Below are 18,092 nucleotides of genomic sequence, written 5' to 3'. Positions count from 1 at the left end.
TGCACTTCTCGTCTCCATATCGGCCCAAGGGCAATTCTGCTGTGGAGCGGATGAACCGTGACTTAAACAGCGAGAATATTAGGTATTGGTCGGGCTGGTTGACTAATCTATATGAAGTTCAACGTACACTCAATCTCCCAAGAAGATCTCTGGGTGGGCGGGCCCCATATGAAATGCTCTTTGGCAATAAAATGTTTGTGCCAGACCTTGATGGTCTAGACATTGTGGCGGCTGCTGCAACCTTTGACGTAGATAACCATTCTGCTATTTTACAGGATCTACAAAAAACTTATGATTCACAAGCAAAGGCCCATTTGCCCTTTTCCACGGATACAGTGGTAATTATTCTGGTTTCTGGCTGGCTTCTATGAGTTGGAGATCCGAGAAAAGGTGGAGAACAAAAAAGAATTTGGTCCATCATACCGTGCACCGGTCAGAGTCCTTGGTTTGAAAGGCACCTGTATTGTGATTCTGCCTCCACTACCTGGTCGTAAGGAGAATCGTTACATTTCCATCGAACATGTCAAGCTACACCATATGGCTGATACTAAATAGTATGCCTTCAAGTATTCCATGCCAAGATCTATCATTGAATCCGATGGCTTCTGTTTCTTTGACAGGTGCCCAACTAATGGAGGGGAAGATGGAGTCTTCAATTGATTTGTTGCCTGTTTTACCTACTACATCAACATCAGTGGATAATGAGTATTTTTCTCCTCCAGTTGATGTTATAATTGACATTCCTGAAAGTAGAATTCATTCCCCTTCAAATGAAGAACAACCCCGTTATTTCCGCAGTGGCTACTACATAGACCGTAGCAGCTTTTCTTCCGATTCATCATCATCATCCTCATCTGTGGCCAGGCCCCCCTACACTTACCAGTCTTTTCAACTCCTGGTTCAAAAAGACTTACCCATTCCCGCCCTGGACATATGTCTGGATGGTGCGGACGATGGTGTTCCTCTTCATGTGGATTGGGTTTGTGATTGTGTTTTTCCCTTTGATTAATGGCCATTACTTACCTGAACGCTCTGCTGTGAACTTGGTTGACGGAGTTCTGGCACCTCACACCTCATCTAATTGAATGAAATGAGATCAAGCCCTAGTTAATATTTCAGAATTCCCAGTTGTTGATGGCATCGTTTGGGATAAAGTACCATTCGATAGCCATGGCCCGACCGAAACTTTGAACGTTCCATACGTATTTCGCGTTTCATTAGGAGATGTGGTTTTGCCTTATATACACTCTGATGACTGGGATATTCACGCTGTTCATTCATTGATCTCTGATTTGAAATATTATACTGCATTTGACACTGAAGATTTGTATTTGAATTCTGCATATATTGATTTATTCTGTTGCCAACATTATGGCCATCACTTTTTGCACAAAACTTATACTCAAATACCTTTTTTTAATTATACCCAGTGGTAACATTGCCCTACCCCGTTAAAAGGAAGCTCACAAACCCAACGGAGTAAATTTGTGTATTTCACCGATTACAATCTTTCTGACCCTGTGTCCTATTTTTATAAATTGTACATACCCACCCAAGCCGCATTTATGCAGACCCATACCAAATTGGTCTACTCCTAGTCCTTCATAACTAATTTATCCGTGAAAGGTTATGATTACTGGAAGGCTGGAAGGACACGGTCAATTTAAAATCCATTTGGGATACCAAAAATTGGCAGGGGCAGGGCACTGAGTCATTGCATCGCGCATGTCTGATATCGTCTCAGCTCATATTTTTATATGAGATGGTAGAACAGACTACTTGTTTTGGTTTAGCCACGGCCAAAAATCTAGATACTCCCTCCATTCCATTCCTGGTTCCGTATGAAACATGGCAAACAATTGAGGACTTAGCTGTCATGTTTCAGAATGGCACACTAAATTCTTCCACTATTGACCCCTTGGATGGTTATTGTGGCTAAAGGGCTCAAATGCATGTGAATTACGCTTTTTGAATACCACAAAAGGGTTTACACAAAGTAGACCTGACCCTCGTTTCCCACATTCCCATACTGTTACCACATATTCTGTGGGTAAACTATGTCAACAATGGTTAGAACATTTTACATTGTCATCTGTGAAACAAAACCGCTCTCTCTAGTCGGGTGAAATTGATCTTGCTGATTTTCTTTTGGGTCCAAAGTCCCCTCGAGCAAAACAATTTCTTTATGCTGCATGTAATGATTTTTGGAAGCCATCACAAATAGAAGCTGCGGTGCGCCTGCGCCAAATTGAGCTAGCTAATTTAGAAAAAGACCTGAATGCTTTAGCGCTGTTTTTGCCATTTAATTTGACTGATAAACAGAAATGAATGTCCATGAAAAATGCGACATACACCTTGTTACATATTGAACAATTAGAACTGTTACCATTTTCTGTGGCAGAGACTGATTCGGCTGTGTGGTTAATACATGGGGTTATTTCACTTCCTATCTCTTTATTTCAGTTTACAGCCTGCATGAAACATCCGGTTGGTAGATACGAGACCCTTAGCTGTATCTGTATTTATGAATGATGGTCGTTACCATTCACCTTTAGAAGTCAACGAGAAGATAAGGAAGTTTTTCTTACAGGGCAGGATTGCGATTCTACAGTAGGACATTCCCTAGTCTGTAAACCGGTTAAACTTCACAGAGCCTGCAATGTTTCAGCCTCTAATCTGGCTTATTCTTTAAAAGGTACCCCAGACCCGCCTATAATTCCTGCGCCAACTCTGTTTCTAATGGAAGTTATCTTATTCTAAATAACCACGCCTGCTGCGACTTACGGGCAGGCATCCCGTATATGATAACAGTTTCCCCAACGTGTTACATGTTGCAGCAATGTCCTGTTTCCACCCGCAAGCGATTGTAGACAGCTTTCTTTGGCCTTCCATTCCAACTTTGAAAGCAGATTTCAATAAGCTAAGCAGACTCAAAGAGCTATTGTTTCAACAAGAAGTGCCTCTCACTTCAGCTTGTGAGCCCTTCGAATTTCAGGTGGCAAGAATCGCAAGTGAGATTCACTCACTGCTAAACACGCATCTCCCACTACATTTCGGAGAATTAATACGCCAGATATTTAATGCATCTGATACTGAGGGCCTAGCCGACTCTTTTAAACTTGTGGGTTCTGGTCTCATCACCTCCTCTCAGACTATGTTTGTAGTAATCCCAGCATTTATTCATCCTATTTTTTCCCAGCGCCTTCGGAGGGTTTCCTCTGGTGCTCCTGCTCATTTGCGGCGTACCTGTACTTCTATTGCTGCTCCGCAATGGCTGCTCGATCTGTGGAGCTGCCAAACCAGGTCCAGTTGCAGCTGTATTGTGAGCAGGTGCGCCAACTTTATGGTGCGATGCCATTGAAAACTCTTGATACTGGCTGACTTTCCATAATGCCTACTTCACCTGCGGGCAACCTGTGTTCCACTGTTTGCGTTGCCCTTTTTAATGGGCCCTGGATGTCTGCCTCTCCAATACAACCCAAGCAGCCCTGGATTACGAACTGTTAATGGGTCCCTTGAAGGCCCATGACCAGGAATGTTCCATGGGTAAGGGCCTGGTGTGCGATCCTCTACTTGGACCAACGACAGACTTGAGTACCTCTGTTCGTGCGTGGCGCCTTATAGATCGTAGTTTCATCGTAGTTAACGAAGGTTGCCCCGACATGCTCCCAACAGCCTCTGGATATGAGGAGCATTTGTGTTTGTTTGACTTACTCAATTGGATGGCATGCATTTCACTGTGGAAACTTCAGACAACATACTGGAGTTTATGGCATTCCCCTTTTCATGTGACATTTCTGTCTCTGGAGATTCACTATGACTGGATGTCTTTTGGGGGACACATTTGGCTACTTTTTTAATTTGCAACACAAGTTTTTTTGTTTTGTTCACAAATATTCTATTTGGATTACTTCTGGGACGCTTTGCCTCAGCTTATCTCTTATTTTTGTTTTTTCATAGTGCTAACGACCTGGCCATGGGGAGGGTGTCACATGTCCCATAGGGATATTGTCGTCTTTACTAAGCTAGCATGAGCACACTGCAGGCTGCCTGCTGCTTTGTGCACGTTACTACACAGCTTTATTTTTTGCAATAATTTCTATGGCTGTTTTCACATGAGAACTCATCACTGTGTTCACTCTCTGCATGTTTCTGGGATTTTCAATGAACATTATGTGTAAGGTCAAACAACAATGCCCCTTGTTATTTTGTTCTGGTCAGGCCATAGCCCTTAGCCAAACAGACAGATGCAGCTATTTGGACAAACGTGCTTTGTTTTATTAGAATACACAAACAGGTAGCACACACTTGGATAAGGACCTTTCTGAGGAGAAGAGCGAGACAGCACCTATGATGTAGATCTACCCTCTATAAGGGAAGGTATGGGGTCTGCTGACAAAGCCCAGAGATCTTCTAATATATACTAATACTGCTTCTCAGCAAGGGGAGGGAGGTTAGGCTCTATTGTCTTTCCATGATGACATCTCCCGTCATGATATATGGACTAGCTGCTATGCTAAATGTATTTGTACTATGCATTTTCCTGCTTGTTGTGGCACGTATACTGCATGTTAGGGCATGTTAGTTGATATAAATATTTTAAACTATTTCGTGTCTCTGTCAGACTTATTACGGACAAATACATGAGAGCGAGCGAAAGGGTGCATCTTGTTACCTAGATTACTGAGAGATCTGGGAGTGTTGTGTTCTGGGGTGTCTAATCATATTTTTATCTTTGAGTGAGTAGGAGAGCAGGTGAGACACTATAGCTAGTCGGTCCTGGGCTCATGGGTACTAAGGTGGTAGGAAGACTCAGTCCCTATACACCAAGGTCTCATAATCCTGTGCATAGTTCTGTGTTTGTGCAGACTCCCTGCAACACATGGGGCTCAAAAAGGACTAGACAGTTTGCTGCAAAGGCAGAGATAGATGCCCATGGCAGTAAGCTAGGCCCTGAACTTCTGCTATTGTCAATGGAACTGACAAGCCTGAGAGAGCAAGCCGGGGAATTAGACCGTGGTACGTTTATTTATAAATCTCTCTAACTCTGAAATCGCCTTGTCAACAAATGGCTTGGAGTCATCAAAGGGCATATCCATGAGGAAAATTGATGGAACCCAGAGAAACCTGTGGGGCACATCCAGGCACATTGATGAATCACTACACCAGTTCCCATAGCCTGATGTACACAATCAGCGGTGTCCTGTCAGCCCTGCGAAATGTACTTTGCAGTGTCATTTCCGTTTGCTGTGCAAAGGAGTTCTGAAACTCTTTAGGGAACGATAAGCGAGCTCGAGTTCACCATATTCCAAGGACGTGACTGCTACTGTTCAAAAGGTAGAATGCACTCAGGGAATACAAAGTCAAACTGGTGGGAACACCCTCTTGAAAAGCGGATCAATGCTGTTTGATAGTCTATCAGGTAGGGAAAGTGGAGTAATGGTGTGGCCTGGTGCCAGTGAAATTGGTGGAGATCTAATGGGATCAGTCAGCAATAGGGCAGGACCTGCTGGCAGAAGTCCGAAAAGTGACTCCAGTGGATCTATGGGACCCAAAGGCCCTCCCAAAAGGATCTGAAACTTACCAGGAAAGCTGCAGCATAGTCTCCTTTAAGGCCTGTACCTGCAGCAGAGATGAGGATGGCTCTGAAGATTTGAGGCACATTAGCTCTAGCTGTGGAACCAGCCATTTAGATTGTGAACGGTGCAATCTCTTTCTGCAGTCAAAGCAATGGTGAGATGACTCATGCTCTGCGCCGTACAACATTACCTCCCACTCCCTTCATCAGGGTGCATTGGTCACATGACTATTTATAATGCTTGCATCTGAGACACCAAAGACCAACATCATGTGGTACAGAACGGACAACTGCTTCTTTAGGTCCTGCACAGCTTGAAGGCTGTAGCATTTGGAGGAATCATTTCAAGCATACGGTCACATAAAAGTAATTTTGGAAGTCAGTATAGCACTAACAAAGTTCAGGAACAGAGTTGCGGATCTGCATCAGCGGTGTAGAGAAAAAGAACTGATGTCAGCATTCAAAAATGGCGTCTACATACGCCTCTGTGCTGTCACTTCAGAAAGCGGGGCCAGGTTGCAGAGGAGTTTGATGGATCCACTCACTGGCACGTGAGAACAATTGCTTGAAAAGTTTCTGGATTCGGTCTGGTACCTGGAGGAATTCAAAAGGTGAGCAATCTGCAGCTAGAAGTATCGTATCTGAAACCACATACAGTTGTCACAGAAATCCAAAAGGAATAAAGTGTGCGTTGTCTGCAAGGCAAAACTTAAGGCCCTTTGAAGAGACATTTCACCTAGTCTCTGTCGAAATACTAGAATTTTGTCAGTGAGGCACAAAGACAAAACCATACAGTGTTAAGGAAATGCAAAAAAAATAACAGGAACTGATGAGCACTCGTAGGATCCCAATACACTCTTGTGACATTATGTCTGAAAGTGCAGTTGTGGATAAAGTCGCCTGTTACCACTTTGTGGGGTGACACTGGAGAGTCATTCAGGAGAAAAAATTATTCAGACCAGTCTGTAGCCTAGAAAGAGTACTCAAAAGGTAAGAAATCTATCAAAAGATGTATCCAACAGAAAATAAAATGTATAATATGCACTGCAGGTCGGTTTCAAGTTTTTTGTTGTTGTTATTAAAGATAGATGAGGTGGGGAATCAGAATCCATCTTGGGTGAATGACATTTACAGACATGAAGCTGGAAGGACAATTCTAGATCGACTAACAAAGATCAAACCAGATTTTTAGTTTCCTCAGTTTGTGCCTCCTGTGGCAGGCAACATTATTAGGAGTATAAACCCCTCCTGAAGCCCAGGAGACCACTTCAGATTTCAAAAGGGATTGGAACACTATCACATTAGCACAAAGATAAAAATGCCTAAAGTTCAGACTTGTATATTTCAGCCCACTGCATGTGTGAACGACCAAACTGGTACTTGTACCCTGGGAACTTCAAGTTAGGGAGATGGAAGTCCTTAGCAGGAGATGAGAGGTCTAGCGCTCAAGCTATCACTTACCTCCATTTTACTTTCTCCAATGAAGCATCTGCCGCCACTAAGAACTTTAGACCTCACAAGGTATAACAAGCAGTTGCACCTGAACATCTGAAACGCTTGTTGTGTCAACACTAAAATACTGCATATCCAACAATGCGTGCCACAAAAACCACAATATCCACCTCGGCTTGCATTACATGCTTAGAGGTATTCATTCACAATATTTACAAAGGGTGGAATGGCTTTATCTTCTGGAAGCCTAGGCACTACCAAAGCTGTTAATTCCTAAGCAACCTACTTTGTTACCCAACCTTTAAGAGTCTCTGTTTAGTAGTACAACAGGAACTTTTCCAGACTAAACCTAAAGACAGATGCCTGCACAACTGAAATATCTGGGATTGTATGTGAAGCCAAGTACGCTGGGTCCGATGTAGCAGACCTATATTTCCTAGCCACCATTCTTGTAACTGGTGGGTTTAAGTAAGACTTACCCCCAGTCTATGTGACCTGTTGAACCAAGGCCTCCTTAAATGGTAGAATACACCTTTGGCTGTTTACCCCCCACAAACTCTAAAAAAAAATTTTTGTTTTTTAAAAACACTACTTCGTTCCACAGTATATAATTCAATTCAACGACGTTCAGCTGCTTTTTCCATTGCTTCAGAAGATTTCTTCTAGCCATGGAAAGATCTGAAAATACCAATTCAGAGCTAAATGGTCCCTGAACACTGCAACATGTGTGAGCACCACTTGACCAATACATACCACTGGAAATAGTTGCTGTAGGACTAGAAGTATTTGCATTTACATCCTCCTGCACCATTTTCACCCCCGCTCGAACTTGAGCCTAAAATGCATGAAAAACAACAGTTTATTTAACACAAATACTAGACAAAAAAGTACTTGTTAACTGAGGATTAATAAAACAAAGTGGTTTGGATAACTTGCAGAACCATACCAGATTCATGACCTCAGAGAATTGATCCATTACTATTCAGTGTACATCAATCAGTGTGCAACCACCCATGATTTGAATTCACTATTCCTTGTCATGATCCATGTGAATAACTAGAATGAATTACTTACCTTTGGTAATGCTCTTTCTAATAGATTCCTCACATTGTGCACCAGAATGAATCCAGATACTCTATTGTAATAAGCACTGTTAGCAACCTTCACAACCCTTATCTCCAGACATGACATGTAACACCTTGTATATCAATACCAAAACAATGCCCCCTCCAAGGGGGTGGGTCTGAGGAATGGACTTCACAACAAAAAGGTCTAGCAACAAGTACAGTAGTGCCAGGTGACAGTATAGACAGATGACCATGTAGCTGCTTGATATATGAATATGTGCATGTGAGCCAGGTCTGTAGCTGTGGCTTCTGTCTTCTTGCTGAAATGAGTCCCAATGCCTTCAAGAGGGTCTTTTTTGGCCAAGGGATAACACAGTTTGATGGACAGGATAATCCATCACAAGGTCTGTTTCTAAACGCCATCTTCTTTCTCCACACCGATTAATTAAATGAACTTTTGATACACAAATCAAGACTTGTTAATCGTATCAATATAGGCACTAAAGTCCCACTGTAGATCAAACTGGTGTAGCCTCTCCTCTGCCTTAGAGGATTATGGCAGAGAGACAAAATGCATGGAGAGTGACAGAGTGCCCTGCAAAGGATGAAACCATTTTCAGAAGAAAGGATGCACAAGTCCAAAGTACTAGCTTGCTAGGGAAGATGGTTGGACTGACTGCATCTGCAGCTTGCTGACACCACAGGCAGAAGTGACAGCAGTGAGGAACATAGTTTTTGGAGTTTGAAGTCTTAGGGCATAGCTATGAAAAACGCCCACAGGAGTGCATGTTAAGAATGTCAAAACTAAATTGTTGTGCCCCTGTAGCATGGTTAAGGGGTTGGGGGAAACGTGCAAATGCCCTCTGAAGAACCACATTGCAATGGACTACTTGAATAAAGAGGACAGATCGCTACCTAACAGTGTTCTGAGCTGGGTCAAAGAGGACATGAACAAAAGGATACCAAACAATATAGCATTTAGAGGGTAAACATGCTTCTCATCGCACAAGGTGACCGATATGGACCAACAGATCAAGTAAATCAAGCATGCGGAAGGGTCGTGAGCAGCCAAAATAACATCCACAACCTTAAAACAGCAGATCAAAACCTCTCAGCTCAATTTCGACACATGGAGGTACAAATTGTGGCAGTTTGATTTTAAATTGATGCCCTGTTGCTGAGACAGCAGATCCTCCTGAAGAGGAATTCAAAGAAGCAGAAAGATGCTGGAGGTAAGTAAGTTTGAGTACCAAATCCTTCAGGCCCTATACAACACACGATTCAGCTACACTTGGTCCCATCACATTTTCGTCAGGACCTAGGGGAGCAGCAGCAGAGGCAGAAATGCATAAAGGAGACCAGAACCCCACAGAAGTTGGAGGATGTCTCCAGGAGCCACTCACAGAGGAAACACTAGAGCACAAAAGTTGAGAAATTATTTTAGTAGTCAATGAAAAATTCTACTGAGGGAGGAACCCTGTGCACCCTCCAAGGGAAAGTTGCCACTCATGGTCTGCAAGACAACGCGTCCTAAGCGTGTTTCCCTTTATGTTGAGGGAGTCCTCTAGGTGAATCACTCAGAGAGCTCTTGTAAAGATCTAGCAACTGCCCCAGTCTCACTGCCTCCAAACAGAGCAGGAAACCTCATTCCACCTTGTTTGTTGCAGTATCACATGGCTGTAGTGTTGTCCATTAGAACATGAATCAAATTGCCCTTGAACAAAGGCAAAAAAGCCTTGAGGGATAGATTGTTGGAACAAAGCTCCAGGCAGCTGATGTATAAAGCACTGCTACTTAGGAGACCAGAGTCTCTTGATCTCTACGTTGTCATGGTACACATTTACTGGAGCAGAGATAATGCATCCGCTACCACTGTGAGCTTTGCACTGGGTAAAGAAAATGATTTGCAGCAGGTCAGGTTGGCATGTGCCATCCACCGCAGTGGACAGCCCTGAGCCGCTATGTCTGATATGCAGATGCTGGTCCAAAGGTACTCACAGTGAAAAGCCCACTGTAGGAGAAGGTTCAATCGAACAGCCACATGTGGCTAATGGTCCCCAATTAGCCGAAGCAAGCTAGCCTTCAAGAGCTGGTTGTCCCACTGCGAAAATGGTCCCCTACCACCAACCTGGCTTTTGTGAACACACGAGGAGCTGAGGTAAGGCAGAAGCGCAGGTCAGTGAACTGAAAACGTTCTGATCCACACCCCACCCCCAAACAATCAATTCCTGCACTTCTTGTTGCACTGCAAGTTTGGTACATGATACTGTAATTCTATGGACACCACCCAGTCCTTGAAGACCAGGGATAACACAACCTGTCCCACATTTTTTATTTCCCCTTCCTGAGAAAGGCACTGAACAGGCTGAGGTCTACAAATATATCAATCTCCTTTTCTTCTTGGGGACCAGACATTATCAAGAGCAGCATTCCAAACCCCTTACTGCTTCGTGTACCACCTCAAATCATGGCCCTGACTAGCAACAATAGCACTTCCCAGGATAAAATATTGATATGACCTGCTGATGTTTGGGCAAGAACTGGAGGAAACGTGTGATGGAATAGTAAAGAAAGAAGATGTGCAATCAAATGGAACACTCTGCAGGACCCTTTGGCATAAAGTAATTGCACACCAGCTGGTATGAGGATCCTGCCCCCAACCAGTCACAAACAGCTGGGAGGAAATTCTCAAGTGGACTGGTGGTGGTGGTGGTGTTAGGGGAAGAGAAGGAGGAGAAAGACTCCTGCATCAGCTGCAGATCATGTCCACTAATACCCCCCTAGCCTTTTCAAGCCACAAAACAGCTTGACTGGCTGCTGGACAGGCAGCAATGTTTGTCTCTGGTGATAGACAATGCCCCTTGAGTATCCTCAGAACTTCAATACTGCTGATTGAAGTAATGAACAGGGGAAGGAAGCTCCAGAGAACGTGCTGTAGCGCTGCTGTCTTTAAAGCATTCCAGGGCATGCCTGCTAATGGAGCTTGAACATTACTGAAACAACAGGAGGCAAGCAGCTACGGGTGATGTCAGATGACAAGACTGGTGCCAATAACTTAGGCAAAACAATCATTAGTGTCCAGGTCAGACAGCAAAATATACTATGCCATGTCCTTTCCGTCTTGTACCATTGGTCAAAGAAGTTTGAGAAATCTCCAGGAAAAATGTCACTCACCATGATTCAGAGGGTAAGAGTATAGTGACCAGAGAGGCACACGCCATTTAATGAGCGAAATGCCAGGCTAGCTAAAGAGAAGACTCTATTTTTTTAGATTCCTAGTCTGGTGGTGTGGTAGGAAAATCATCTGGATAGACTCTGCTCATAGAGACTTGAGCGATAAGCCTCTCAGGAGTAGAATGCTGCATTTGGAAGACTGTTAGGATGCTGCATTTGGAAGACTGGATCACCTGGTGCAAGTCTATGTTGTCAAGCAAGAGGGCAACCTACTGGTGGGGTCGAGCAAGGATTGGACCGGGCCGCCCTGGGACACTCAGTCAGGGCTTCATTTTAAGTCAGAAATATGCCGAAGTTGATAGTTCAGCCTGCAAAAAAACCTTAGTTTCCACAATAAACAACGGCTCTACGTATTACTAACGAAAAAGAGGAAATGTCCTCTGTTGAAGTCCCCTAATAGAACATTTAGTTCTCTCAGTGGAGAACTGTCCAAGCCTCTGGCAGTTTGTATATTGAAATGAACAAGTTATTTACCTGTGGTAATACTTTTTCTGGTACAGACTATCTTACCCCAGATTCCTCATCTTTTGAATATTCGCCATACGTCAGACTGGGTCCATAAACTCTTTAGCAGTACCTCTATGCGCAGGCAGCGAGCGATGCCGGACTCCACCTTGACACAGTTACGCTCTGGAAGTGGAGTGTGGGGCCAATGTGGGAACCATGCCCGCACTCGGATGTCTGTTGCTTTTAAGGGTGTCCACGCCTCTAGGCCATATCCCAACAGGACATTTCCTTTGACTAGAGTGCTGAATCTTTGACTTGGGATCTTATTAAAGAGTAGAGTTAAATTCATGGACCAAGGAGGATGGAGGTGTCAGCGAGACAGAGTCTCTACCAGAATGAGTGTTAGCAAAGGTAAATAATTTGTTCTTTTGATAGAGAAGTCTAACTGTAGATTCCTCACCATTTGAAAGATACCAAAGCAGTACCTATTGGAGGGGGCTCTGTGAAATGGACTCTGAAGGACCGAGCAGGCAAAATGCCCTACCCTACCAACCTACCCATCAGAACAGTAGTGCCATGTGGAGTGACACCTTCGTAGCTGCCAGACAAATGTCCAGGACAGGAACTCCACAAGCCAATGCATTGGTAGCAGCAATGGCTCTGGTGGACTTAGCTTACAGCCCTTACAGCGGCTGCTTTTTGGCCAATGCATAGCAGATCTTAATGCAGAGGACTACCCAACAGGAGATGGTCCTTTTCTGCAAGGCCTTGCTTTTTGCACCCCAGCTGACCCACACAAAGTTGATCATCCATCCAGTGTTCTCCGGTACGATCAATTCAAAAGGTCAGTGCTCTTTTGGGGGCCAAATGACGGAGTCTCTTCCTCCTTAGAGGGGTCAGACGGAGCAAAGAGTTCCAGTAAAGTGATATACTGTCTTGAGGGAAAGAAGCCACAAAGGACAGCGGTGAAGCAGTCCAAAGCGAGAACACATCAAATAAAGGAGGACCAAGTTAAGGTCCCACGGTGGCACGACAAAGGGCAAGAGAGGAAACGTACAAGTTACTTACCTTCGTTAACGATGTATCCGGTAGAGACGTTGTCTAGCCGCAGATTCCTTAACTTAGAATATCCCCCGGCACCAGACTGGATCCAGAATGATTTTTGCAGCAGCACCTTTGCGCGTCGGGTGACAGCGCCACACGACCCCACCCTGACGTCGTCCACGTACGTGACGTCAGCGAGGTCATATAATTCCCTCCTGGCGCGCTCACGTCAGTTTTCTTCGGAGAAACTTTTCCACGACACAACGTGGAGCCACCAAAAAAAAACCTGTGAAAGTATGGGAACAGTGTGCGTGGTATGACAATCCGTGAATAAAGAAGGGGAATGGTGCAAGACACCACTGTAAAAGACAGAATTAGACACTGCCTACATAGAAGTGAAAAAGCTGTGAGAAAGAACCCCGCAAGCTAAGCGAAGACCCTTCCCAAGTGCAACAAGGGAAGAGTATCCCAACAGACCGAAATAGACTTATTACCATGCAGAACAGCAGACAAAAATAGACTGTCAGTACCATGTAGAACTGTGCCGTCCAGCAAGATCGGAGCACAGAGAGAACAACTGTCCACTGCAGGAAGGTATGAAAAGACTGGCACTGCCCCTATAGTAATGGAGGTCTGAAACAGAGGTCAACAGATCCCCAAAGAAGAGGGAAACGGCCACTATAACGCGGCCGTTTCCATGCACTACCATAACCACGCATGCATTACAACGCATGCGTGGTTACCACGAACAGCTACGAGATAAGTAGTAAAGGCATGTGTGCTAAAGGAAAAAAAAAATGTGCGATTGAAAAGGGGGGCGGGGGGGGGGGGGGGGGGGGTTTGGCGGGGTCTCCCCCCCCCTCAAAAACACCGCACCTGTTTCCCGTCGCGATGTTGAGAAATGAATTAAAAAGAACATTCATGAAAGTAAACTGCATATAAATGCAGCATGTGCCATCTAGTGGAGAAAATAGATTATTGAAACACAGCTGAATCCATGCGCAGAATTGGGGCAGGGGACCGAAGCCTTTACCATGAATAAGCCAATATCATGCATGGTTTTACAACGAAAATCGTTGTAGAGGTATGCATGGTGAAGGCATTTTCGTGGTAAAGGCTATGCGTGGCAATGGCATTCGCGTTGTAACGCATGCGTGGTAAAGGCAAGCGTTGCAACGGAATGCGTTATAACGTCATACAACCGAAGAAGACAACTGTAGAGGAGACCAGAACCCTGAGCCAATAGAGAAGGTCAGAGGGAGGGAAGGCAGAAGGAGAAGAGAAGAAAATGAAGATGAATCTCCTGGTGAAGTTTAATTAAAGGCATAATTTTACAGGTAAGAAACCCTTGGGAGGGAGTCAGCTGTATTATCGCAAATCTCAAAAGGGACGCAACAATGTGAGCACCCGTGAGAGAAAAACAATGGCAACTGAAAGAGGCCAGCGGAGAACCCCACTTGGCAAGGTCCTTGCAGAACAGGGAGGCTGGGTGGGCGTTAAGGTATCTGCGGCTAGACAACGTCTCTACCAGCTACATCGTTACCGAAGGTAAGTAACTTGTACATCTGATAGAGACATCTTGCCGCAGATACCTTAACTTAGAATAGATACCACAGCCATACCCCAAAGGGGGGGGTGGGTCTGCGACAGAACAATAGAAGGCGTCAAGCGTTTGATATGCAGGGTGGAGATCTAGGACGACTGACATTAGAAGAGCCATCTGGCAACCAACAGGGTAATACCCAATTGACCCTTTTAGTACCTGGGTAAGGAACAATAAAGAGCAAGCAACAAAAGGTACAAAAGGAAAAGATAAGAGAATAACTTTGGACAAGAGCACACTAATTGACTCTATATCTAGTTTATTAATCTAGACAGATTTTATCAAAATATTTGGACTTTCCTGCAACAGAAATGACCACGGACCTTAATGGAAGCAACAAAGCAAAAAATACAACAACACAAATATACATAAATTGAACATGTGCAGAACGTCACCAACAAAAACACAAAAAAGTTAACCCCTAAACCAACATATAATTTTTGTTAGTGTCCTCCTAATAATTTCAGGACGAACCACTGGAAGGAAGTCCACAGAGCGCGCTGCGACTCAACAAATTATTGTCGGACTTTCTCAGCACACTCAACAGTGAATATCCACACTGTACTTATTTTCAAGGACTCCTCCTTCAAAAGTCTACGCAATTGCGTTTCAGCCATATATTTTCCTCGGCCTCCTCAGGACAGGGTTATTACAAAGAATGTACACACAAGTGGTAGGGTAGTCCGAAGGACGCTCCTACGTGTGGGTCATCCGGGTCCACAGGTACCCGAACGGGTGCCGACCCTTCCTTCAACAGGAAGTCCTCCCCGCTTTCACTGACTGGAAACGACTTGTTTAGTAAGCAGGACGATTACTACTTTGAAAGAAGTCCGACTATATATATATATATAGGACTGAGGCAGCCCGTAGCCACACGCAGACCAGCGCCGTTAGGATTGCCGAGTGGAGTGGCTGTTTGTTCCGGACTTTTAGTCGGACTTCTTTCAAAGTAGTAATCGTCCTGCTTACTAAACAAGTCGTTTCCAGTCAGTGAAAGCGGGGAGGACTTCCTGTTGAAGGAAGGGTCGGCACCCGTTCGGGTACCTGTGGACCCGGATGACCCACACGTAGGAGCGTCCTTCGGACTACCCTACCACTTGTGTGTACATTCTTTGTAATAACCCTGTCCTGAGGAGGCCGAGGAAAATATATGGCCGAAACGCAATTGCGTAGACTTTTGAAGGAGGAGTCCTTGAAAATAAGTACAGTGTGGATATTCACTGTTGAGTGTGCTGAGAAAGTCCGACAATAATTTGTTGAGTCGCAGCGCGCTCTGTGGACTTCCTTCCAGTGGTTCGTCCTGAAATTATTAGGAGGACACTAACAAAAATTATATGTTGGTTTAGGGGTTAACTTTTTTGTGTTTTTGTTGGTGACGTTCTGCACATGTTCAATTTATGTATATTTGTGTTGTTGTATTTTTTGCTTTGTTGCTTCCATTAAGGTCCGTGGTCATTTCTGTTGCAGGAAAGTCCAAATATTTTGATAAAATCTGTCTAGATTAATAAACTAGATATAGAGTCAATTAGTGTGCTCTTGTCCAAAGTTATTCTCTTATCTTTTCCTTTTGTACCTTTTGTTGCTTGCTCGACATTAGAAGAGCCGTCCCGCATGCCCAGCTGATACAATAGCACAGCCGAAGGAAGGTGCAATAGAGTGACGGACAATGGGGAAGGCTGTGGCGGAACAGCCAGACAGCAACCCAAATAGCTCGGAAGAGCAAAAGATAATGGGATGCAAGATATCCCAAAAATGCCATAATGGTGCTACACCATACTTGTATAAGCATGAGAGGTAGAAACGGCACCAGATATATACTAGAACAAAAGGAAGAGAGAGGAAGCGGGACCACTCTCCGCGTAATGGTGCACTATGTGAACACCGACCATAGGTTGAGAAGAAACACGAAGAGATGCAACCAGAGCCTACCAGGGTAGCCCACGGAAAGCAGGCCAGAGAGGCTACAGCCAAAAACCAAAGGTCAAGAGATAGAACTGAGCAACGCTTTTAGAATTGCAGGCGGAGACAAAAAACACGCCAAGTGCACACCCAGTCCCAAAAGGCGGAACAGGGGCGAACAGTAACAATCTTAAGCACGCTGATGTAGCCCACCAGAGAAACATGCGTAGAGCAAACAGCTACAGAGACCATAAGGTGGTGTAGCTAAAATAAGCATAAGTCTGCCCGACCAGGCAGCTGTAAGACCAAGGTGAGAACCAACACACGAATACAGATATGCAGGGTGGAGATCTAGGACGACTGACATTAGAAGAGCCGTCCCGCATGCCCAGCTGATACAATAGCACAGCCGAAGGAAGGTGCAGCAGAGGCACTAAAGTACAAAGGCATAGAAACAGAGGAATAATCGCAGAATTTTAGACCACACCCTCCAACTGGAAGAAAAGAAACCCTTGTCCAGAAGAGAGAACACGAAGAAGGGAGCAGTGTAAAACTGGGCAACCACCCCAGTAAGCGTAACACAAAAAGGGGTCTTATTAGTAATGCCGCATGCATCACTGGAAAGGTCTTTGAAACTTGGAGACTCCGGACCAGACCATGCAGCCTTGGAGAGGTGAAGAGTGAGGAAGAAGAGTACCTATGGAACTTGTATACATACATAAATATATATTCATATATATAGCAAAAACGGCTAAACTAGCCACGACTATGCAACATGGTTGTAGAGGAACACACCTGGTGCAACAATGGCAGATGGAAGCTGCCTTTAAAGCGTGATGAACACCCCGAAAACCACCTAAGGAGGAGAATGAAGCAAATAAGGAAGATGACCAATGACGTATAGAAGATGACGCCAAGGCACAACATTGAGCACCGTACAATGGCAGGTAAGAGCACCAGAGGACACCTAGAGGCCAAAGGAACTCTTAGGCCCGGTTGACATAAACAGAGCTATATAATAGCAAACAAGTACCCCACACGGAGTATGCACACCCCAACAATGGGGAACACGTTTATTATGGCAAGTCAGAGGAACAATCTGTGGAACACTGCCACAGTAGGTTAACTGTCAGTTTAAAACGCATAATGCATCCAAAGGATGGTAAATGAAAGGGTAATCACCTCTGAATATGCGAAAGGAAGACCTGAGGCTTACTATCAGCCTAAAACACAACGCATCAAAAGGATGCTAAATAAAAAGGTACCGCCCCAGAACAAACACCTGAGGAACACAGGCCTAAGTGGGGGGCAAAAGCCCACAAGGAGGCGCTGAACAGCCGAGTTGGCGTGTTCGTCAAACAATAAAACCCCATCAAAGGGTAAATCAACAAGCCTCTCCCAGATATTTTCCGGGAAGACGCTATCCCGTAACCAAGCATGGCACTGCAAGGTCACTGAAACAGCCATAGCCCGGCCTAAGGAATCAGCAGTATCCAAGGCAGAGCGGATCATAAACTCAGTAACGTCATGGCCATCCCAGAGAAGATGAAGTAGGTCAACACGTGAACCTTCAGTGCTGGTGGAGAACAAAGACTCTGCAGAGTCCCACAGGGCAGAGGTAGGCCGAGCCAGGACACACCGTATTTAGTGACCATAGTGCAGCACTAGTGGAGGCAAAGATGTTCCGACCCCATGACTCAAGCCATCTGGACTCCCGGGAGAGAAGAAGCAATAGCCGGGGCACTACACTAGGCATGCGCAGCATACC

The 18,092-nt window shown here is 44.7% G+C and overlaps 1 protein-coding gene across 4 annotated transcripts in view; it reads right to left on the bottom strand.

Annotated features, from left to right (window-relative positions):
* Positions 1-18,092, bottom strand: part of LOC146858425 (multidrug and toxin extrusion protein 2-like) — a 564,202-nt gene that overhangs the window by 84,855 nt on the left and 461,255 nt on the right. For all 4 annotated transcript variants that reach the window (XM_085649344.1, XM_085649345.1, XM_085649346.1 and 1 more), the window contains one exon: positions 7,784-7,865. In XM_085649344.1, coding sequence (XP_085505470.1) covers positions 7,784-7,865 — 82 coding nt within the window. The remainder of the gene's footprint in view (positions 1-7,783; positions 7,866-18,092) is intronic.

This window comes from Triturus cristatus, chromosome 3_2, assembly GCF_964204655.1.
Source record: "Triturus cristatus chromosome 3_2, aTriCri1.1, whole genome shotgun sequence".
Lineage (NCBI taxonomy): Eukaryota > Metazoa > Chordata > Amphibia > Caudata > Salamandridae > Triturus > Triturus cristatus.
Note: the sequence above shows the minus strand (reverse complement) of the source record. Positions and strands in the feature narration are given on the sequence as shown.